This window comes from Plutella xylostella, chromosome Z (genome assembly GCF_932276165.1).
Source record: "Plutella xylostella chromosome Z, ilPluXylo3.1, whole genome shotgun sequence".
Lineage (NCBI taxonomy): Eukaryota > Metazoa > Arthropoda > Insecta > Lepidoptera > Plutellidae > Plutella > Plutella xylostella.
Genome location: NC_064012.1, coordinates 4,365,157 through 4,390,236, shown reverse-complemented (window position 1 = coordinate 4,390,236; position 25,080 = coordinate 4,365,157). Strand labels below are relative to the sequence as shown.

Genomic DNA, 25,080 nt, shown 5'->3' with positions numbered 1-25,080 from the left:
TATTTTTCGATCAGCTATAACCTCGCAAAAACTCATTTCTAAATATTGCCTAGAACTGTCCCTAAGTACTTATACGCGGTCACCGGATCAGAACGCCTACAGGAGAGGATGGCTTCCGAGTCCGTCGCTGCTGCTGAACAGCAGGAAATAAATATGAGGATGCAGAGCAGAATCTCGCAGGGGCGCGCACAAGGGTTCCTTCAGGCATTCAAATCAGCTGCCCAAAGCCTTATGGGGAAACCACAGAGGACACCTGAGTGGCGCCAAATCCCCAAAGGCCCCATCCGAAAAAGAACGGCCCAAAGAACCATAACAAGAGCCGACATGGGTCAGGTGGTCCCACCGAAGCTAAAAACAGCAACCTCCCCTAAAGAGCATTTGGAGAATGCCGTCATAGAATTTGTGGCAATAACAACCGCCACAAAGCAGGTAAACCTCTTGTCGTGCAAAACCATCATGCAGACCTACAGGCAAGAAAACGAAGGCCGGCTAAAAATTCTACTCGAGGAGGCCGAAGCCTGCATATACGATAACAGTAGTTGCCAAGTCCTCAGAGGCAAAATGACTGGAGCGTATATGGCGGCTTACAGCGAGGAAAGCGGATTTGTACCCTGGGAATGCAACTCCTCAAAATTTACTGTGCCACACAACAACCAAATAGTGGTCGTCGCCCAGTGCACCAGGAATTATGCTAGAGGATAAAATCCTAGCAAAAGTGGAAACCATCAACGCCAACTGGAATCACTGGACGATGCCCACTATCACTTGGGTGAACGGGGTACCTGGATGTGGGAAGACAACCTGGGTGATAAATAACTTCGATGTGAGCAAAGACACCATTATCACAACAACAACTGAGGCGGCCATCGACATAAGAAACAGGCTGGCGCATCGTATTGGTGACATGGTCAAAACTAGGGTGCGTACGATGGCATCAGTCCTGGTAAACGGCTTTAGAGAACATGTCGGTTGCCAACGCCTGATAATTGACGAAGCCCTGATGAACCATTTCGGGGCAATCGTAATGGCCGCCCACCTGTCTCGTGCCTGTGATATTGCTCTGATCGGAGACATCAATCAGCTACCATATATCGACAGAGACAACCTATTCGAGCTTAGGTACAATCGCCCAACACTGGTAGCAAACATCACCCAGGAGCTGTTGTGCTCATACAGAAACCCCATGGATGTTGCATACGCCCTAAAGGAAGTATACTCAGGCATATACGCAGCAACAGCGCGCATCCAATCCCTGCAGCTGAAAAGGTTAACTGACGCAGTAATTCCCAAATCCCAAACCAACACTCTGTTCCTGGTGCATACACAGGAAGAAAAAGAGACCTTGACCAGCCAAGGGTATGGTGAAGGAATGGGCTCACGCGTCCTAACCATACACGAAGCACAGGGATTGACGTACGAATCCGTTATTATCATAAGAACAAAAGATAAAATAAAGTTGCGGGATAGCATACCTCACGCAGTAGTGGCGCTGTCGAGGCACACCACCGCCTGCACCTACTATGCGGATGACACCGAGGACGCTATCGGCAACCTCGCTAAAACGGCAATAACAGCGCCAAAGAAACGCATCCTCGAGTACAATCTAAAAATGGCAGTTAAGAATCGAGACGAAGAGGTCATTGCACTTTCTGGGGAAATGTTAAGAAGGCAAAACGGGGCGGAATAAAACATAAAATATAATTTTGCTTAAGAGCGCAAAATATAGGCCAAATTGGGAAAATAATTTGTATAACTAACCTATTGATTATTATAAATCATAACTAACAATTAAAATAAGTTATCTTTACGAACAGAGTCACACACTAACATCAGGCAAAACATGACCTATAACGACTGAGGGGCCGAGCCATTGCCAGGTGTCCAGGTGCCAAGTTCTCCGAAGACAGCTGGCATTGGCCCTGTCCTTGTTAAGTCTGTTGCCATTACTAATGTAAGTGTGACTCTGAAAACCATTAATTAAAAAAAAAAAGGAAAAAAAAAAAAAAAAAAGTTTTCTTGTATAATGAGATACACGGCTGGGGGTTTTTAGTCGGTTAACGCCCGACACTACCTGGGTCCTCTTCCCAGGTGTCCATGTGGATTTTCCCCCAGCAGTGGAAAAAAAAAAAAAAAATGAGAAAAAAGAAAAAGAAAAAAAAAGAACAATATATATAAAAGATAGAATATATATAAATGAAACTTCCTTTCCGAGTAGAAAGTAGATAAAAGAATTAAAAACTATCTCATAAAAATTACCACTCTTCAAAAGGCACGGACATAAAGTCTGTGGAGTGATAAAAAAAAGTACTTATACAAATTTATATGATATTTATTTATAATTTGGAATTACCCGATCCACAGAATTTCATAATAAAATGTACTGACATTCGGAATTACCCTAGTTAACTAATTCCAGAAAATAAAAATAAAAATGAGCTAGGATTTTTAAACTCCGAACGTAGTGAACAAAAACGACAATCTTTTGGATGAAAAAACAATCAGTTTAATAACTTAACTGATTTATTAATTACCGATGTGCGGGTAATTCCGAAAATTCAAAAAGATGCGGAAATTTGCATTTTTTTACTAATTTTACGTTTAAACACGCACGCTCGGTCCTAGCGCCCTGAGTCAACCCAAGTCAGATAGAATATTAAGTTGCCATCAAGGTGAATGGTGCCACGGTTTAAAGTATGGCTGCGTTTGGAAGAAAGCGGCAAAAATCTGAATTACCCGAAATTCGGCATTACCCACCTGCACCTTACATATTTCTTTAAGAGCTTTTTGTTTTTTTTTTAAATCCTAACATTCTGGTTTATTAAAACAATTTCAATCATCATCATCTCAGTCATAGGACGTCTACTGCTGAAGATCCCCTAATGTTTTTCACCTTGTCTGATCGGAGGCGGCCCGCATCTAGCCAATAATAGTAGGTACCTATGCGTAATCATCGAATGCTGAAAATTTATTATAATATCTATTTCTATGACAGGAATATGAATAGCACAGTAAAAAGACCCCGTATGAATAATATGGTAGTTAAAGTGTAACACCACAAACAAATCATCCTACAACTGATCGCTGATGATAATGTACTTCATCATCATGAGGTAAAATGTAGTGTCTGGTTTTTAATAAATACTAATAAAAATCCTTTGTGCTTTCATCCCCTTGAAGAGACAAAAGTGAGAATATGAATAAAAGGCCCTTTGTCGTGGACAAAGGCTTTATCGAACTATTCATAGAGACGTTTCCATGGCAATATCGGAAAAAGGACGGCACAAAGAGGAAATCTAGGAATTGAAATGTACCTACTTGCCGGGTAATATTACAAGGATATTGATTTTAAACTATGACGTACAGTGTTTGCAAGTCTCCAACATTGACTTTAATGTAGTAACTACTTACTTACTAATAGATTACAATCTAGTTTTATCATCGTCGACTTGGCAAAAAATAAGTAATACCTACCTGATTTTTGCCATGTTTTTAATTTCTTATAATTATAATACGAGTATCGCCACACAACGCTTTTATTACCCTACTTATTAACTACGTATTCAGATACAATGGCGGTTCGACGCTTACATCTGTACCCTTTGGGTATACGAGTTCTCAGTCGAAGTTGGAATGTAGTTGTAGGTGTGCCGTTAAAGCCCTTCAGAGACGGCCTTAAATAGCCGGTTTGAGTGAGTCGTAGTGCGTCATGGGAGAGTCCTATGTCGAGTGGTCGATTGTTCGCTGACATAGTTTTCTATTCTGTACCTCAGAGGTAGACAGTAATAAGTCCACTTTTACAGCATTACCTTTTTTTCATCAATGTCACAGAGCTCATTATACAGTACCTGTATATTGTGAGCCTTCAGAGGAAAATTTACATTACGCAAAATGTACAGAAGTAATGTAGTAATGTAGAAAGATAAAATGAGAACTTCGCTATACCTACGCAATGTTGAGAAGTATTAAAAACTTTTTTTTAAATTGACTTATTATTGTTTACGTCTTAGGTACTTACGGAATTGCGGTAAAATTTAATAGGTTGTAAGTATACTGGGTTTTCCCATAATAGTTACTTTAGAGAAGACAGAGAGGAGAATTAGTAGACTAGACAGTGAATTAGTGGATTCGTTTGCACTTATAATTTTAACGACTTAGGTGAGTGCATCGCTCGATTAACAACTGGCTAACATTGGTGATTAATAGTTGAAGTTACAGACGAAGACCAATTTCACTTTACAAAGACTTTTGTATAAATAATGTGTGACTGAACAACTGAACATTCTCTTTTAAGGCGGAACAGCTCGCTCTGAATACAATTTATGTGTGTATTGTGTACATCACTGTATCCCTTAATAATTACCTCACTCACGGCCATCCGACAGCAAAATTAGGGAGATTTTCGTATTGAAAATTAAACAATTTAATATGATGTATGTATTGTTCATCAAATATTCAGAATCAATCGGTTGAAGATAACTGCCTCAAAATTTAGTAGAGGCAAGATTTTACATGCAGTTATATTTAATCTTTTAAATCATTTTACAATATATATATAAGATTTTTTTTTGCGAATTTGCCACATTTCTAAAACAAAAGTAGTCGCTCTGAATGACCCCTTACGGCTTTTGTAACATCCTTTAAAAGTCTGTTATGTAATTATCGCTAAAACATGCCCAGTGATACAGTAAATGCGATTCGAAAAGATGCTCCTTGTCTCTATAATTTTGTCATAATTGAAGCAAGTAAGTATAAAGTACAGCCGTCGGGAAGTCCCACCGTTAAACTTTACGAAGAAACTTACAGTTTACAAGTGCATTTTGACTTCTTAATGCAAGCCATTTAGGCACCAGCTATTTCCCACGGGTTTTGCGACACCTTTTACTCGTATGTCTATCGTATCGTCGACCGTAACGATAATTAACGATATTTGTAATTCACAGCTCGGAAAGTAGGCTACATGTACCTACTATAAAAAAAGTTGCTTGAATTATCTCTGTTAAAATAAAAAAAACAGTCCAACTTTCAAAATTCCGACACCAAACGGCCTCAGTTTTGATTTTTTTTAAGTATGTTTTTAGTTGGCAATATTTTGGTGAGCTTTTAAATGTACCTACTTCATTATTGCAGACGGCGTCATTAAGATTGCATTTACTTACATACTTAGGATTAACTTGCGTGCTTTTCTCACTGGAACTTTTTCATTGCCCGTGAGTGTATTTCATTAGTGTCATGTGCTCATGTGGGATCGTAGAAAAGAAACCTGTTGTGTGAAATGGATGACCCTAAGCGAAGCGGAAAAGGAAACCGTATGTATATACATAAATATATTATATACATACATATGCACTCACGACTGTAATCCCCGAAGGGGTAGTCAGGGGTAGCTCACAAGCGAGCCACCGACTTTTCGCAGCACATTATTGTACTCACGTGATAGGTTGCGAACCATATCGCCGTTTTGGAATAAATATATTATATCTTTAATGCTTTTTTAATGTTTTTAATGGAGTTAATTTTAAATCGCAAGAACAAAGAGTGATCTATAAGTGATATTTAAGGCAAGGGCAAGAGAGACCGATATTTTTTTCAACTTATTATAATTTTTCTCTTATTGATCGTGTGTTTTATAAATGTCAATATAGTTCAAAAAATCCAAAACCCAAAAAAAGTTAAATTAATACGAAATAAGTAATACAAATAATAGATGAGATTGCGTTGTTACTATATCATTTATCCTTAACCCCTATTCATTGGAGCTTAAAATAGCGCTCGGGTTATATAACTTTATTGCTAACTGTACTCAGGAATTCTTGTGATACACCTCTTGAATGACTGGTTGAACTAGTAAGCTTAACTCAGTCGGGTGAATGCACTGGCTACAGCCGTATTTGCAGCCGGATGCCCAAAGGAAAACATTTACAGCCCTCTCATAGCCGCAGCCTGTTCCAATAAACTGCACATAAAGCACTAAAACATACATAAACACGGACATGTGTCCCTGAAGGATACAGTTAAAGTACACTTTGTACTTTTATGTACCTTCGCATAGTTAGTTCGCCATTTTCCAAGTTAAAGTTTTCTAACTGTATTTGATTTGTCCAGCGTCAAAGAGAAATAAGTAAATTTGCCGGATAAACATTGTATTTCTCCACTACAGAGAAACATGAATATTCCGTGAATTGGGTATTTACATTGTGAGTATAGCTCATTTATGCATCCAACATAACATACTTTTTATATTTTTTCTATCATTTGTTTGTTTTTTTTTCAATGTGAACTATTTTTAAAAGTGATAATAATAATAATAATATGTGGGGACATACTTTTTAATTAATAACATGATTTTAAACTAATTATGTATGCTTATCAAATACTAAACGCGCTGCTTTTTATACACAATGCAACATCATAAATACATAGCGTAAACCCTACATACGAGGCACAGAAATACTCCTCTGCCCACGTAATTCCTCGTTTCAATATTTGCGGTTGTCATTAGTTCACATATACCGCGTGTGTAGATTCAGTGAAGCTCGGCTCAAAGCTTACATCGCGTACGTAGACAAATATTGACTGAAGTGAATATGGCTGTTAACATCATAAACCTAACCACTGCATTTATCTATCCAAAAATCATCCTAGAAAAGCAAAAAAAACGCACAGCTCGTAATAATCCACTGCAGGGCATAGGCCTCCTCCAAAACTGGAAGGTAATGCCCATAATCTACACGCTTGGCAGGCGGGTTGGAGATAACACAACATACCGCCGGATATGAAACCACTGTAACGCACTGTGCCTCTTCTTTTTCTTAGCTTGTCGGTAATAAAAAATACCAGAGCTAGCCTATGGTGGCCTATAACGCGGTGAAAAGGATCAGTACTGCTACTCTTGATACGCAAGACGGTTATTCATATTGCGTTAATATTGTGCTCGAGTCAGAACCAATTTCAAGTTAGATTTGGTACTCTTGACGTCTATTTGGTTACAATTTGGTTTCACTTAAAATTTGGTTACTATTGTTAGTAACTTTTTTGAATTCTGACAGCTACTTTGTAAAAGAATGAATGAAAGAGAAAAAAAAACAAAAAACTGTCGTGAATAGTGTCAAGTTGAGACTATCGAAGCGTCTGTAGTCGAGCGGGCTTCAGTGATCGTAACTGATCACTGAGGTTAAGCAACAACTGGCACGGTCAGCCATTGGATGGGTGACCAATTTCAAGTGGTTCTTTTCTGGACGCTTCCGTGCTTCGGACGGCACGTTAACCCGTGTGTCCCGGTTGCTGCTTCGCCAGCAGTCGTTAATCCTAGTCAGAGACCTGTACTGTATTTTATTTATGTAGCCTTGATGTATGTAACAAGTGTATCATTTGTTGGTCTTCAAATAAATAAATAAACTCTCTCAGCACAAGCTTGCTTGTGTTGGGGTCCACCAACCCGCACTAGGCCAGCGTGGTGGACTAAGCCTAAACCCTTCCTTCATTGGAAGGAGACCCGTGCCCCAGCAGTGGGGACGTGATGGGTGGTGATGACACTATTGACGATTGCTGGGACATCAGGGTGCCGTGGTTGTTACCGACCAGCCTTTAGTAGCTCCCAGTGGCAAAAAAAAAGATAATGCAACCAAAATCTGAAACAAACGTTGGTATTAAGTAACTATACATTCAAGTCCACATGCCAGAAAAAGAATCCCAATATATTTACCCTATATCTCTTGGCGATGTCGCTTCTCCTCGTCGGGTCCCTCATGAAGGGCTCTTTATATAAATTATAAATAAATTCTTTATTCACAAAAACAAGTGGTACATTACAGGGTTTGGGACTCTCCAGTTAAGTATAAACCTGTATTTGAAGAGGCCCGCTCTTATTGTCCAATATTACATTCTTGTTTACTTATGAAGTTAAAATTATGCATATAACAATATTTTAGGTATGATAACTCATTATATTTAATTTAGTTACAGTGAAAAGTAGGTATATATGTATATTATTATTATAAACTCACGTGCAAAGAGACAGTTCCACTTAGAAAATTTAGAATTTGATCACAATATTGACGTTTTTAGTTGGGCTCTATGTCTCCACATAGTTCATCAAAAAGTTCTTTTGTGAGGCGGTAATTATCGACGAACTCCGCCTGTCCAATTTCCACTGCTTCGTCCAAATATCTCACCATTCGCCGCTGATTTTTGAGCCTCCGAATATCTCTTCGCTGCGCATTGCGCAAAATCGCTAAATAAGCTATAACACAGCACCTTTAGTCTCAAATACCAGTACCACAAAAAACCACACAAAATCGCCACTCACAAGTACAAATACAAGTAATAAAGTTACTTTTTTCTTCTTGCCTTAGCGATTGCGTATATCCAGTATGTTCAATATTGACAACTGTCAAAATGGCGGTCAAGAGTACCAACGAACGATCGTAACCGAATTTAGACTAGTTCACCCGAAAACCACCAAATACGGTAGGCAAGGTGGCGCCACCATCGTGTTCCAGAGTGCCAAATGACTCGAAGGCAAGCGTGACACAATCGATTGCGCGTCGAGAGTACCACTACAGACAGTCAGATTAGCGTTTAATCCTACATCATACATAACATACAATATTAGGTATAACATACCGTTGATACGACATCACCCAAGCTTCCTTCAGTCTCTTACCTCCATAACCTTCTTGATCCACTCATTAACCCTGTCTTCGAGGTTGGTGATGGTGGTCGCGTTTTTCGTCATCTCTTTCAGCTCAGAGTGATCTTTTACGTTCGCCATGAGAGCCTGTCCGTCGTCGAATAGGTTCACTTGGTTGCAGACGTCTTCGCAAACTGCAAACGGTATAATTTGTTAGAGTGTAGTGTTTTAAGACGTATGAAATGAAAAAAAAATACAAGGTAAAGTTCAGATATGTTATGTAGAGAATTAGATGGAGTCCAATGCAAAAAGCTTACCTATGTAGCGTGAGACGCCCTAACCTTTGAGGGCGCTAGAAAAGGAGATAATTGGCGATGCATACAAGAAGAAAAACGCGAAGAAAATCTGGCATCGCGCTCGTAATCAAGGCTGAGCGAGCGTGACGCAAGGTTTTTATCCGGTCTGATTTTGCGCGTCTTTTGTCCCGTGCTAGGAACGCTACATGACGTAGCGTGGGGCGCCCTCACCTTTGAGCGCGCTGCAGAAGGAGCGCAGCGCGGGCAACAGCTGGTTCTTGACGATGGGGAAGCGCGCCTCGTCCTCGTCAGCGTCGCCGCCGGGGTGCGCCAGGGCTCCCATGTACACGTGCTCCATGACGCGCTCCACCGCCGTCACGAGACCCACTCGCGCCGCGTTCAGGATGCCGCAGAAACTGGGGACGTGTCATGAGAATAATAATCTCTCACACATACGACCCCAAAGGTAGTGTTCGGGATGCCGTAGAAACTGGGGACGTAGGTATCATGAGAATAATAATATCTCACACATACGACCCCAAAGGTAGTGTTCGGGATCCCGTAGAAACTGGGGACGTGTCATGAGTATTGGGTCATCTCACACACGGACATCTGACCCCAATGTATGATATGCACTGCTTTGCAGTTTTCACAAAGGAAAATAAGGCTTATATCGGCATTAAATGTATTTCTGTCTTTCTTCGACAGTATACGGACAAAAAGAGACATATAATTTAATTCGGCAATGTTATACACGCGAACATTGAAAAAGTTCCAGTGACATAATATGGAACGGCAATGGCAGGTGGAACTTTTCCATTGCTTTTAGAGTATTTTTTGGTCTAATAGAGCAATTATTAATGATATTAGACCTACTTTAAAAAAGAGTCAATTAGCCAAAATAATCCTAATCCTAAGGCAGCGTTCCCACTACGCCGGACCGGCAGATCTGCCGAAAACCGGACACCGGACAGAGTGTTCACATTACATCGGATCCCGGAAGAAATTCAGACAGTCCTCAGTTGAATTTGGACCTGCGCGCACAATGGACGACGAAATTGTTGTGTTGTGGTGGTATCTTATTAGAAGGCAAAATAAAAGAAAACATTGGGTACACCCTATTTTACGGGAAAGATTTTCCATGCTTTTCATTTTACATCCAGGGGCGAGGGGAGCACGAGCGGGGCGAGCGGGGGACAGATACCGGCACAAACTCGTTCACATTACTCCGGGCCCGGTCGTTCTACCGGCAATTCGTAGTGACAAAACGTTCGGTAGAAATGCCGGGCTCGGCAAAAATGCCGGACCCGGGATAATGTGAATAGCTTCATATAAATTGTACAGCCACTAGCTCTTCCGGCAGATTTACCGGCGCGGCAGATCTGCCGGTCCGGCGTAGTGGGAACGCTGCCTAACTAATATTATAAATGCGAAAGTAACTGTGTCTGTCTGTCTGTCTGTTTCACGCCAAAACTTACAACGGATTTGAATGAAATTTGGTATGCATAGGTCTAGACCCTGGGAAAGAACATAGGCTATTTTTTATCCCGGAATTCCCACGGGAAAACTTTTTAAGGCGAAGCGAAGCGCGCGGGAACAGCTAGTTTAAAATAAGAGCTGAATGGTAGAAGAGGGGTGTTATTTGTCGACACTCCATCTAGTTCGTAATAAAATATCGTTGGATATAATGCTTGTGCATGTCATGCATGTCATGTGGTGCACTACATATTATAACAAAATTCGCGTAAATATGTACTTATTATGCCTTCGTTTAAAGTTACCGTACAAGTAATTATCTTGCAGGCTGCTCGAACCTACCTTATTGAATGAAATTTGATTAGTGAGCGACCCGAAGGAAGGAAAATACAGTTGACTATGCATATTTACTGCTACTTTTTAATAAGAAACTTAATATTAATTTCCACTAGGTAGGTACCTAAAGTAAATTAAAATACTGTAAAAACTCCTGGTATAAAAAACCCTACATCTGAAACTTAATTCCAGTAGTTTTTACGTGAAATAATAACAAATATTGAACCAAACTTTTACGTTAACAATATCAGCAGGATATAAAGCCAAAAAATAAATATAATTTCTTTTAACTAAGGATTTCAGGGAAAAATATGTTTTGCAAATATTTCACGGATTCGGGGAAAAATATAATAAGCGAAAATATTTCCACGGAAAATCCTTTCCTCTATACGGGTTTACCGGGAATAGCAACAGATTATATTATTCAAACTTACGTAAAGGTAAAAGATGGCTTTTAACTTTTTAACAAAATCCATCAAATCCCTAAGCTTTTGTTTGCACAAAATTGTATCTAAATATTTATGTATTTTGTTATTATTGGTATACCGCCCTCTAATTTGTCACTTTGTTTCCGTATATATAAGGTTGCCTGTAAGAGATCGCTCTCAGCGATAAGGCCGCCTATTGTACATTAGTTCTAGTCTATAAGTATATGTCTGATTTATGTGGTGTTCAATAAAGCAATATTCTATTCTATTCTATGTATAATCTACAGAGTATGAGGTCTCGGCTCTCATTTGTGGGGCCGTGGGCTCGAATCCTGCTATGGAATTTATGTACAATTTCGTATTCACTGTACTCTTACGGGGAACATCTAGAGGAAACCTGCATGTACCCAGAATCTATTTGATTCTGGATGTGATTGTATCACGTGAGTACAAATGTACAGCTAAAATCAGGTGGCTCACTTGCGAGTTACCTCTAACTTACGCTTCGGGGATTACCTACCATGTAGATTCAGTAGGTAATAATTTCAACCGACTATCAATATTTTCAACAAAACAAAAAATACCTGAGGCACAGAATAATAAAACTAGTAACAGTGCTATACGGGTGCATTATATTCGAAGTCTACACTTACAGATCCTTATGAAAGCCCTCCTCAGGCAGTTGCTTGCTGACATTGATGCGGAACATGTAGATACAAATCCCGGTGAACTTGACGTCCCAGCCGTCGGACAGGAAGAGTTTCTTCTTCCACACGGTCTGCGGCGGCGGCTGCTTGCCCTGCCCCTGTGCCCGCGGCTTGCTGCCTTCGGGCGCGGGCTTCGGCTCCACCACCTCTTCCACTTCCTGGTAGTACCACAGCAGCTTGTTCCTCATGTGTGGGAGGAACAGCTGGTTGATGTCGTCCAGCTGCCGGGAAACATGGTTTCATTGAGTACCAAGTTTTAAGGGATATTTTGAAAAAAATGCTAAATAGTTTCTTGCCTCCGAACTTCTCCAAAGACAAAAGGAGCCCAGCTGCTGCTGACCTGACTTTGATCAGGAAATTTTATATTTATACGATGAACAAAAGCATTTGACTTTGAAATTCCGAACACAACAAAGCGATGGACTGGACTTTGTAGTTGGTCTGAGGATGGACTTTAGGAATTTCACAAAGCTTTTGACACAGCAAAGGGTTCGTTTTTGGTGCAAGATACGAGCGGATACGTACCATGTTTCCCTCGAACACGTGGTCCATGATGGCGTGGCGCGGCAGGCCGGTCCCGTCTATGAGTAGCTGGAAGGTGAACTCCAGCCGGGGGTCCATCTCCCCCCTCCGGGCTTTGCGCTCGCATTCTTCTCTTCTTTTCTAAAGGCATTTCAATATTTGTTAAAAGAAGTGTTTCTGTAACTCAGAATTGATAGTCACTACGAAACGCCTTTACTCCTATTTGTAGGAACTCTTGATTTATTGCAATCGACAAGTCATACCCAATAGAGTGAGAATTACAACTCAGAGGTATCGAACCTGCAGTATATCCATGACATCTTCCTCCTCCTCCTCCTCGCTGGAGCCAGCTCTTAGACCACACACGAACATGCTGACCTTACCAGCCTACCCTGAACGCACGTCAAAACTGGCCAGCCATCGAACGCAGCAATCGCCCGATTAATCGCGACTCTCTCAAAGGCCGTCAATGCTGCCGAGTACACGGAATTGGCTGCAACCGCGCATTATATCGACTGAATAACCCTTCATATACACTTCTGTGAAATTCGCGTGTCAACGCTGAATCTCCTATAATTTTGTGTTTACTTTGAAATTGATTTCACAAGCAGGTCGCTTCGAGTGTATTTTCGGCAATGAGGCGACAAAGGCACTAGTTGGAACGCGCAACAATGATAGTGATATGCAAATGAGTTGGACTGACAAGGGGGATTCATTAGAGCAGTCGTGGGGGCGGCACGGCGCACTAGCTCTTTGTAACAACAGTCACGGCAGCCAGACAATACATACTGTCTTTGTCTATGATTTGTATTGGATACCATAATTAGTATGGGGAGGGAGCAGAATATCAATATGCCAGAACCAGCAATAAACAAGGCAGTACAGTCCGTCAATGCAGTAGGTATACAGCTATTCTCATATGAAACGCAACAGTAGAAATTTCAACGAAATATTACCGTTTTTAGTAGATAATATCCTGATACTCTGTTAAATGTACTTCAATGTCGCAGAAGGCGTCATTAAGCTAGCCTTTTCAGTTGTTTAGGAATAATTTGGTGCTTTTCTCAGTGGAACCTTGTCATTGCCCGTGCGTGTATTAATAGCCAACTCTAACGACAACACATACCTATATATGCAGATAAGTTGATTACATATTATAGAATAGACTACCTCTACAAATGAGTAAATGAACAGAAACGATAAAGATCAATATTTACATTTGGTTGGCTTATCTCAAACAGCTATGCCTCCAGGCTTCCTTCACGCTTCATCGTATTATTTTAATCCTACCTGTAACCATTCCAAAACATCGAATTCTTCATCTTCCTCCATAGTTGGTTTTTAGGGTTCTGTTATTTTACTTGAACTAAGTTTTTTTTATTAAAATTTTAAAAATTAAAAAGCACAAGTAAACTCTTTAAATTAAAGCAAAGTCGAACGATTGTGAGCCAAGAGTTGTCAACACGAAATGCCATGGTTTTAGAATTGACGAATTTAACAACGAACTCGGCTAATATTAATAATTGGTTGGTTTTGAATAAATTTTGCGTAAATTAGAACCAATGGCTTCCTAGTAAAACGGTATTATAGACAATGACGCTTCATCACGAACACAGTAAGGATAATTACTGATATCATCTAACCATATAAACTTAAAATAATATTCAAAATGGTGGGATCTTCAATTAGAAATCTAATACCTGAGAACACTTTCCAAAAAACTTACTTTTTACAAGGATTCTTTAGAATGCAAATTCACCATGACCTAGTACCTATAATCTAGATATTTTTTGTAATGCCAAATACGGTTTGATATTGTGCGTTAGGTTACCTTTGTAGTGCTAGTACAAGGCCGGTACCTAGTACCTATTAGAAAATTGCTTTTGGAGTGATTGTAGTTTTGTGTTCTTTCTTGTTGTCTGTATAGGTATAGGTGTTGTCTATATAGGTACACGACCATAAAATAAATTATACTAAAATACATAGAGTATAAAAAAGCATATTTTATAATACAAAAATGTTTGATGGGTAAGAGCTGAATTATATTTTAAACTAGGTATTACGTTACGGGCACATATTATTAAGCCTTGTTCACACCTAAATAATCACGATATACAGAAAATAATAATTAAAGGGATTACAGAGGTTTATTTTGTGATGAGATACGGATCTAGCAGCTCTATGATCAACAATTATGAATTAATCCTGATTGCGTCTATACCAAAAATGAGTTTCAGCTATGAATATCGGTATCGGTGCAGCCTATTAAAATGTATGCCTGCATTTTGATCACTCTTGGCGATACCAATTTCCCATAATAATATATTATTTACTATAGTACAGTAAAAGTATAGTTACACACAGTGATTACGAAAATAGAGACGAACATTATGTCTAAAAATACATGGTATTATACGTGTGTAAATAAAATATGTTACATATTTTAATATTTACCTTTTTCAGTGGCCCTTGACGCTAATTAGAAGATAAAAGGTTAAAAATATATTGCATATTATACAGAGTGCTAAACAATCATGCTATTTACAGCAAAGCATTGATAAAAAAAAACTATTCATCAAGTTGATGAATATACATAAATATAAAAATGCCTTAAGTATATCTTTTTTTTTACAGTCGAACAGATAATTAAATTGTATTTACATATTTTTTACATAATAAATAGTCAATAATAGTTATGAGCAATGCATTATATAGTTGACCGAGTCTTTCAGGGCAAGGAATATAATATACTCACGAAATTATTGATAGCCCTCCCAACAATCGACATATCCATCTTCACATTATTGCAACCTGTTATGTTTTTATCGCACCACATCTCGACGAAAACTAATAACAAATGAACTCTACCTTATGCCGTTTAACCTTACTACAGGATTTCCTTCGTTACACCTCCCGCGTTTTCTATGTGACAAAGTTCGCACTCAGTTAGCCAATAACAGGCTCGAACTGAAATAGGATCGGCTACGTACCAGCTAGACGAAAAAAAACTATAGAATGCGTGTAAAGAAACCTTCGACCCCGAACATGACACAAAAGAATGCCACACACACATAAACTTAGTATTCTGATGCTCTTACGAACATGATACAATCTTTGTGCCGTCAAAACGAAGTAAACTTTAGATTTATGGACACTTTGCACGGAAAGAGGAAAATATGCATAGAAAAATTCTGGGATATGAGCTAAATAGAAAAGAAAACATATGGATATATGTACATACTGTGCTATCAATGGATTTTGGAACATATACGGATATATTTAAACTTTATTTATGTATGTACTTATAATAATAATATAATAATGTATGTACATATTGTGCTATCAATGGATTTTGGAACATATACGGATATATTTAAACTTTATTTATGTATGTACTTATAATAATAATATAATAATGTATGTACATATTGTGCTATCAATGGATTTTGGAACATATACGGATATATTTAAACTTTATTTATGTATGTACTTATAATAATAATATAATAATGTATGTACATACTGTGCTATCAATGGATTTTGGAACATATACGGATATTTTTAAACTTTATTTATCCATGTACTTTGTTTCTACTACTTGAGTACTACGAAAATAATAATATAATTACATGTAATTTAGTGTACACCCTACTGTATTTGGAGCTATTTTAAATTAATAAAGGATTTTGGACTAACTAAACCGGTATAAATACAATAAAATAAATACAAAATATCATTATTGGTAACAAAAGGTAAATCAATTAAACAAAGTTGTCATATATTTTTAATAAGTACTTACTTTACTTTATCTAGGTACTATGTATAATTTATTTTATTTTCAGTAAGTACTTACATAATTTAAATCGTAAAAAAATAAAAATATGAACGTCAATATTTTAGAAACTACTCTCCGTTCGGAAAAGGGCGCTTTGTACCTTAGTACTAATCGGTATTATATCATCAGTTGTGTGAAAATTCAAAATATTGCCTGTGTGGTATGCTTGTAATTCATTAGAATTAGCAAAATAGTATATTTAAAAAGTTTGGATATGGCACACAGTACTCAGTAGTCATGCTCCCGATAGCCAACTGTAGACATTTTTACATGTCGTATTAACATGTTATATTCGCAGTTTCTTTTTTGGACTGTTAGTTTATTTTATAAATAAATATATTCCTGCATGAAGTAGGGATATATAATAATAATAATTGGATTACGCCCGTGAGATAGGGAATTAACCTCCAATAGGACTGAAAATCGAAGCCAAGCGTAAATTATATGCGTAAACGCTGGACTCCAGCCAAGTGACGAAGCGAAATTTATACATATAGCCGAAATTTGTACTTAAATAATGACACAATAGAGGCGAATATGCTATAAGCAGAAAAATATGACGCGTCGCGTCGCTTCGACTCTGCGGCAGTATGAGTTGAGCCTAAGAAAAAGTATTATAATAATAATATGTGGGCACATCTCACACCTGGAATATGGGTATCGGACAGCTGATATATCTACACAAATACATAGATAGATACATATTATTTATAAATATCAAAATCCAAAACCCGAGTACAAATATCTGTTTTTAAAGAAATATCTGCCCCAGCCGGGTTCGAACCCGGGACCTTCGGCTTAGCAGTCACGGTCACTAACCACTACAGCATTCGGTCGTCGAATAAGTATAAACAATCAAAAGCAGCATAATTATTATCTGACAGACCACTCAGCTTAGAAAATAAATGGTTTTCTGCAGCCTTCCGTTGGTCCACTCTTTTTTGGACACCGTGTATATGCGCTCTTGTAATTACCAGCTCCGACTAGAGACCCTCTATTCTTAGTAAGTAGTTCAATTGATGGAACTTCCGAGTACTTTTTACTAGTTCCATCTAATTGAATCGTAGCACAGCCGACTTAATAAACGATGCAACAGTAATTTAACGAGAAGAAATAATTACAAACGAGTGAGTTTACTGTTATTGTAAATACGATATCACTAATTGAACTGTGAACTTCAGATCTAGCCGATTAAGGGCAGAATTTTCAATAGTCAGATAAATATTATCTGATGAATAAAATTGTTGCTGCCACTGTCTAATACCTACAAAAAATATTCACCTCATAACTTTTATCTGGCTACTGAAAAATTAGCACAGTAATGGATATAAATTATATTTTAAAACAGGAAATCAATATCTAATATACCTAACCTACCCTAATAAAACTTTCATCACAATCACAAATCAGAAACAATTAATTACCTGATCGCACATAGTTCTCCAATTTGCAAAACATTCTAATACATCCCACAAGGCAATATACGGAACATGTCGTTTTGTGCACACAATTTTTTTGACTGACGCATTTTTATATGGATCCACGTACGACTACATTATGTAAGTCTGTTACCCCAAACTACTGATTTGCATTAAGTCAATATCAGATAATAATGCCTTCCCCTTTACTGACTACTGATATGGAGGCTAATTCGCGATTTTCTAGGGTTCCTTGATAGTTAGACGTGCAATATATTATTGTGACTTTTTTTCTGTTATATTCCACAGTAGGGTAGGTAATACCTATAAGTAGTTATATCTGATTTATTTCTATAAGTTGAATTTATTACATTTAAGTGATCTGTAACGTTAAAAACCACAGACATTCTACACTAACTGTATCGGTCAGTATCGTATAGGTAATGGGACATTTTATCAAAATCGGCATATACATATACCCGTTCAAAAGTTATGCGACTTTTAGGCCTTGTTTCACAATGTCTGGATAGTGGCTACCTGTGAGATAAAATACGTGCTGTCACTCTCTCTTATAATTTTTTTGACAGTGACAGAATGTATTTTATGTCACATGTAGCCACTAACCAGACATTGTGAAACAAGGCCTAAAAGTCGCATAACTTTTGAACGGGTATATAAGCCGATTTTGATAAAATGTCCCATTACCTATACGATACTGACCGATACAAATATACACATGTACTCCGACACACTTTTTCAGTCAGAGGTTAAAAAACCGTGGCAAAAATTAGCATGTTAATTGAGAGACTAGAAAATTCTATTAAGCCTGTAGAAACTCCATTTCAATTTTATTTCCACTATTCAAAGAAAATATACACAGTAAATACAGCGGAATGGAATATGTGAGCTGGGTATTAATTCCACCATTCAATGCAATAAGTACACTTAGTAAATAAATCGCACGAACGGCGACTTGGAAAGATGGGAAATAAGGAAATTGCACTTTGCACAAAATCCTCGGAATAATAACTTGCTCGCGCTTTGACAAAATCTCATCAGATGCGAGGGCGCGGGCGCCGGGCGTGGGCGTCGGTCGTGCTCTTTGCACGGGAAATAGGATTTTCTACATTTTTCTCAATAGAATTCTGAATAGAAAATTCTATTTCCCTCTATAAAGCTATTTTAAGTCCAGAAATATAGAGTTTCTCAAAGGAAAAGAAGATATTTACTGCAACGTAAATGGAACGGAAACAAGTTTTCTGTAAACAAGATTCTATCAAAATGAAAAATTACATTATAGAAAGGAAATGGAAAATTTCAAAATAGATATACATTATATTTTATTATTAACTACTTCATTTCGTTTAATGATTTGGGTCAAATGGCTGGTATCACCAGTTTACACAAAAGTTCAAGGAAGACTGCTACATACTAAACACCTATTTAAGAAACGCCTAGGCGGATTATATGCTCCTATCTATCGTCAGGCGGATTGTGGAATGTCAACTACAAAACGCATCCAAAGGTTTCCCGACATATTGTTTGCGCTGTAGATGTAGGACATAATAATGTGGTTGCATAGAACATACATGACGAGCAAAACAAAAAACAAAAGAAATACGGATAGAACATACGTACTTAGCTTAGGTTATGTGTGTTTTGATGATCTGTTGTTTTTTGTGCTAGTAGTTGGACGTTGGATGTTTACAATAACGTACATAAGTATTTTAGCCAAAACCAGCAGAACCGACCAAAAAACTTACTTACCTACGTACTTAACTAAAATAATGGTAGGTATGTAATTTAATGAGAATAGTTCCACGATCGTTACCATAACTTTTTATACTTTATTGGTTTTTATTGGATCCTTAAATTCCTGACATATTTTTCCTCATTTTAATACAGTTAGGAAAAATGTAGTAATTACATAGGTATGAACTTACATTGTATTTAAGTAACATACACGTACTATCTATAATTACCTACTGTGTAAACCATTTCAATGTTGGATTTATAATTTTCAGCGAAAAATTCGTTTTAATCAGAGGTACGAGATAATCAAAACCGATGAATTAATGGTTTTATAGGCTGTGGTGAGTGGTCATTAATTACGAATGGCGAATTATTAAGTGGGTAAGCGCCCACTTAATAATTGAAAACATCATGAAGTATAATATTATGTATTTTTTTTTCGGAACATAATAGTTATACTTCACGAGTGTTATCTATCAAAAGTTAAATAATATGGTTATATAGATATGTATATTGGAATGATTAAAAATAATTATTATGGTGCCTTCAGAATCGCTTCCATTGTCAACATCGTAATTATAAAATTTTAATTAACTCTGTCAATTCATGTTTAACAACAATGGCTGCCTGTGGACTGATGTCGTGGCGTGACGAGCTAAAAGATGAATTCTATGAAAATTTAATACTTCTACAAATACTTTAAAGATAAATAAAATTATGTCGCATGTCTTAACACGCCGAAATAACACGCAACGGAAGCAATAAGTGTCATGAAAATTCTCTTCACCACTTTTATGGAAAATTTACTAAAGTTGAGACTTCTTAATACTTCACATGCTACTACAAAATTCTGTTACTGAATTTTAGAAACAAAACTAGTAAAAGGTACCTCTGGCGAGTCCTCGTCTTCGTCCATGTTATCAAACTTGGCGAACGCATAACACAACTGATTCTCAAACAACTGTCTTGCATCTGTCTTGTCTTTCACACTGCACTTCTTCATGCCTATTCGTTTCACCAAAACGGGCTTTATTCGACGAAACGACGCGTCTTAGTATGTGTTAAAACATCTTATGGTGTCAAAACACAACAGTAATATATCGACAAAACTTTGTAGGTGTTTAGCCCCTAGGGGTGGGCCCCATTCACCCCTACAGGCAGGTAATTACGTTCATCGATGGAGGTGTGCATTTGGGCAAGCGTGCAGCTTCGTATATCGCGAACTTTTGTTTCTTTATTTCATTCCGTCATTTCACACATGCAAGCTTTGCAATGGCAAAACTATAAATCCTAGTTTGTTTTCAGATGTTGGTATACATATACCTACTTGATGTTTTATATGGTGTTTCCATCAATATCATTAGGAAGATAAATGGCAATAAAATACCTAAAAGTAATCGAAATCAAAATAAATTACCGTTATCTATAGGCAATCAAGTAAAATAAAATTGTATGACCTATATTGATACGAACATCAATTGCAGTTCGTTAGTCTCCCTATAACGCAATAAGTAGTTAATGTGTTCTATGTATATAGGTACATAATAATATTATGTGATTAAATAAAAATCCGACGACATGAGAGAAGATTACGGGAAGTTCGACCTACAAAGTAAACGGTATATCTATGCATATTATTTTATTAACAGATGCCTGTTTTGTATAGAATTAAGAGTATAACTATACAGGGTGGCCCAAAGAGTGACGTCCAAAGGAAAATGTTTGATTCCTTAGGTCAAGGGGTAGCCAAATCACCCCCATGTATGTTCAGCAATTTTTAGTAGTTTAGGAGTTATGATTTTTTTAACAAATTTTCTACGAAAATCGACCTCAGTGGATCAATTATGTTTTATTATTTTTTTGGATAACTTTTTTAAATTGTTTTTTATTTTTGTGTCATCCTCTTAAGTTGTTCTTTTAACCATAAAAGTTTCAGCTTCCTAGCTGTAATGTAAGTTAGTTATTTTTATGTCGAAAGTTCAAATTATATCATCGAGCTAGACTGCTCTGAATTTTCTACTTGAAATTAAAAATTGAAATAGATATTCTCATGGTCCCTTATTAATTTTAAAAACTCCGCAAGGTTCCAATATAACATTAAAATAAAAATAAACTATTGCTTAATGGGGTATTATTTGCAGAAAACAGCCTTCAAAGGTACCTACTTGGGTGGAAATTACCTAATTAGTAAATTGTTTCAGAAAGTTGAAAGATTCCTGTTGTCATTACTAAGGACTAATTGTAATGTCATTACTAAGGCTTCTCTGTTTCATTCAGATGTCACTTTTTGACAGATGTCACATTTTTGAGAAAAGTTACTTTTTTGACATGTTTAACTTTTTGACAGATGTCATATTTTTTACATTTGTCACTTTTTTGACTTAAAGAAAATTTCTTGCGTAGATGTAGGTAGTGTATTAGTGGGAGGTCGCCATTTTGAAAATTTATTGTGAGTAAATTTGTAAAAGAATTATTTGAGTTTATTTATTTATTATTAATAATACAATTATCTCATAAATCTTACAACTCAGACATAAATATTTTACTAAGAATTTACATTAAAAAATGTAACTTAAATAAAAAATAATAGTAAATAATTTTATTTTCCCTTTAATTTGATACATTTTCTAACTGAATTAGTCTTTAGTAATGACATTACAGGAATCTTTCAACTTTCTGAAACAATTTACTAATTAGGTAATTTCCACCCAAGTACCTTTGAAGGCTGTTTTCTGCAAATAATACCCCATTAAGCAATAGTTTATTTTTATTTTTATGTTATATTGGAACCTTGCGGAGTTTTTAAAATTAATAGGGGACCATGAGAATATCTAGTTCAATTTTTAATTTCAAGTTGAAAATTCAGAGCAGTCTAGCTCGATGATATAATTTGAACTCTCGATATAAAAATAACTAACTTACATTACAGCTAGGAAGCTGAAACTTTTATGGTTAAAAGAACAACTTAAGAGGATGACACAAAAATAAAAAATAATTTAAAAAAGTTATCCAAAAAAATAATAAAACATAATTGATCCACTGAGGTCGATTTTCGTAGAAAATTTGTTAAAAAAATCATAACTCCTAAACTACTAAAAATTGCTGAACATACACGGGGGTGATTTGGCTACCCCTTGACCTAAGGAATCAAACATTTTCCTTTGGACGTCACTCTTTGGGCCACCCTGTATAAGTACTACATAATACTTATGTATGTACATTTGATGTACCTACACACACATGTCTTACTGTAATCCCCGAAGGCATAGTCAGAGACGTCTCGCATGCAATGTACATTTGTACTAACGTGTTTGGTCGCGAGCCGTATCGCCGTTTTTGAATGTGGGGTGTAGGGTGTAATGTACTTTAGGTTACACATCCACAACTAAAGTGTATTTTTTTTATCTCAGATAGGTACTAAATAGACAAAGGAGCAAATGTCAAGTGGTGAAATAATTTATATTAAAATTTGTAATCGTATTTTTTATATCTGTCATAAAATACAAGAATAATGATAGGCTTTATCTATCTACATATAAACAGAATTAAAACTGACACTATCATCAATACAACAGCACACACAAACACAGCTGAATGTTGCAGTTAGTGTTCCTATCTTATTTGAAAGACATAAACATCGTCGTTGTATTTCTTTAGCTTGCTTAGGGTCTAGACAGACGGACCGCATTTCAACTGCAATCCAACTGCAAATTGCAGTTCAGGTGTAATTTGAATGCAGTTGACCCGACTGCAATAGGACTGCAAACCAAACGCGAAGTCCGATTGCAGTTCAATTGCAGTCGGCGTGCAGTCGTGTGAACTCGGACTTAGTAGTTGGTTTGCAGTTTGCATTGCTATTGCAGTCGTCTAGACCCTCACTTATGGGACGTGAAATATTATTACTCTGAATTTCTACGGGAAATAATACCTTTTGAAGCCATGTGACCCTGAAGTAAACCTAGTGCATTTAGGAGATTCGCGGAGCTTTCCAATAAGTAGTACCTAACCTACATATGAATTATATTTCATGAACACTCCGAGAACCCAAGGCGTATGGGTGCATCCAATATAAATTAACCCAGTCAGAGATCAAATTGTTCTCTGTCAGAGAGAGACAAAACAGTTCATTAGCTAAAGCGTCCAGTAACTTTTTTATGAATAAGGGGGTAATAGTATTAAGACTTTTTTTAATACAAGAAGCTCTAATCTAACGTCTCTCCAGCTCTTCATTTTCATTCCCTACGGATATAAATTTTAATTTAAGTTTCAGTGGCGTCTCTGCAATTGAAAAACTTACGTTCACAAGTCTTCAGCAGACTTTTCAAGGACAGGAGAGCAAAGTAAATTAGCATTATGTCCTATGGAAGCCTATCAAGTCCCTTTCACATTAAAAATATATTTGTTTTTTATCATTACTTATATATTTTTTTTAAACTAGCATTTCCCGCTAGATTCACTTCGCATTAAAAGATTAAAAATAAAAATATGCCCGTATATTCTGATGATTCTAAGCTTTCAGTTTTATCGAACAGCGTTTAGAGGCTTTAAGTGGCATAACTAACCTACTTGCAAACTCTCATGGAATATTTATCGTTATTTCACAAAAAAATCTTTTTTCCCGCTAACTCCCGTACCCGTGGGAATTTTGCAATATCATTTCAAGCGTCTAACTTAAGCGGTTTAGGTTTTTCATAAAAAATATATTTTTCCCGCATTAATTCCCGTACCCCTAGGAATTTGGGTAAAACCCCTTTTTTAGTGCACATCTACGGTGCCTTCCAAATTTCAAAACCCTACTATTAAAACTTTTGAAATTTCAAACAAACATTGACGCGTGTTTTGAAACTATACAAGGCCAGAACGCAGAGGTTGGGACTGCTCGCGTATATTTTCAAATTAAAATGGTGCCATGATTTACTTGAAAGTATACAAGGCCATTACGCACTAATCGCGTATATTTTCAAGTAAGTTGGGCCAAAATTATGGCTTGAAAATATACTGCAGCAGTTACCACTGCGTACTAATCGTGTATATTTTCAAGTGCCAAGCGGCAATGCGAGCACTTGAAACTATACGTGATTAGTTACCAGGTAGCAATTTTAAATTGTTGCTCTCTCTTTCTTTCATGCGAAATAGTAATAAGTCTATTGCTTTCTAAACATTACATCATCATCAAACATTGGCATTGTTTTCGTAACGTGTTTTTTGTTTACATCGTACAGTTGAAAAGTAAATTGATTTAAATTAAATAGTAAAAATTGTCTCGGAAAAGGGTGTAGAACAATTCATAAAAGATAATTATTGTGTGTGGTAAATTAAAAAATTGATGAAAAATACGTCTGTAATAGGTCTATAGGGTAATACCTACTACACTCACGAGCAAGTCCAAGTAGCAAAAATTCGACACCAAAAGACCCCAATTTTTTAAAACATTTAGAATTTGATCAAAATTTACGTTTTTAGTTGGTTATAATAATATTTTGAAGCGCTGTTAAATGTACTTTAATATTACCGACGGCAGCGTCATTAAGCTAGTCTTTTCCGTTCAGGAGCTATCGTCACTGGAACTTTTTTATTGCTCGTAAGTGTAGTAGGTATTATTATTAATTCATATAAATAATAAGACATTGGTATTCTTACTTGCAAGTATGATTGCTATAAATATCAATCTATCAATCAAA

At 36.9% G+C, this 25,080-nt stretch overlaps 1 protein-coding gene across 1 annotated transcript in view; it reads right to left on the bottom strand.

The window, feature by feature from the left end:
* The window catches only part of LOC105381155 (dynein axonemal heavy chain 5), an 84,747-nt gene extending 72,216 nt beyond the window's left edge, over nt 1-12,531 (bottom strand). Inside the window, exons 1-4 of the mRNA XM_048632847.1 lie at nt 12,398-12,531; nt 11,819-12,093; nt 9,157-9,341; nt 8,663-8,823 (exon numbers count right to left, since the gene is read on the bottom strand). Of these exons, the coding sequence (XP_048488804.1) occupies nt 8,663-8,823; nt 9,157-9,341; nt 11,819-12,093; nt 12,398-12,493 (717 nt within the window). The 5' untranslated portion in view covers nt 12,494-12,531. The remainder of the gene's footprint in view (nt 1-8,662; nt 8,824-9,156; nt 9,342-11,818; nt 12,094-12,397) is intronic.
* Nucleotides 12,532-25,080: the final 12,549 nt, after the last annotated feature.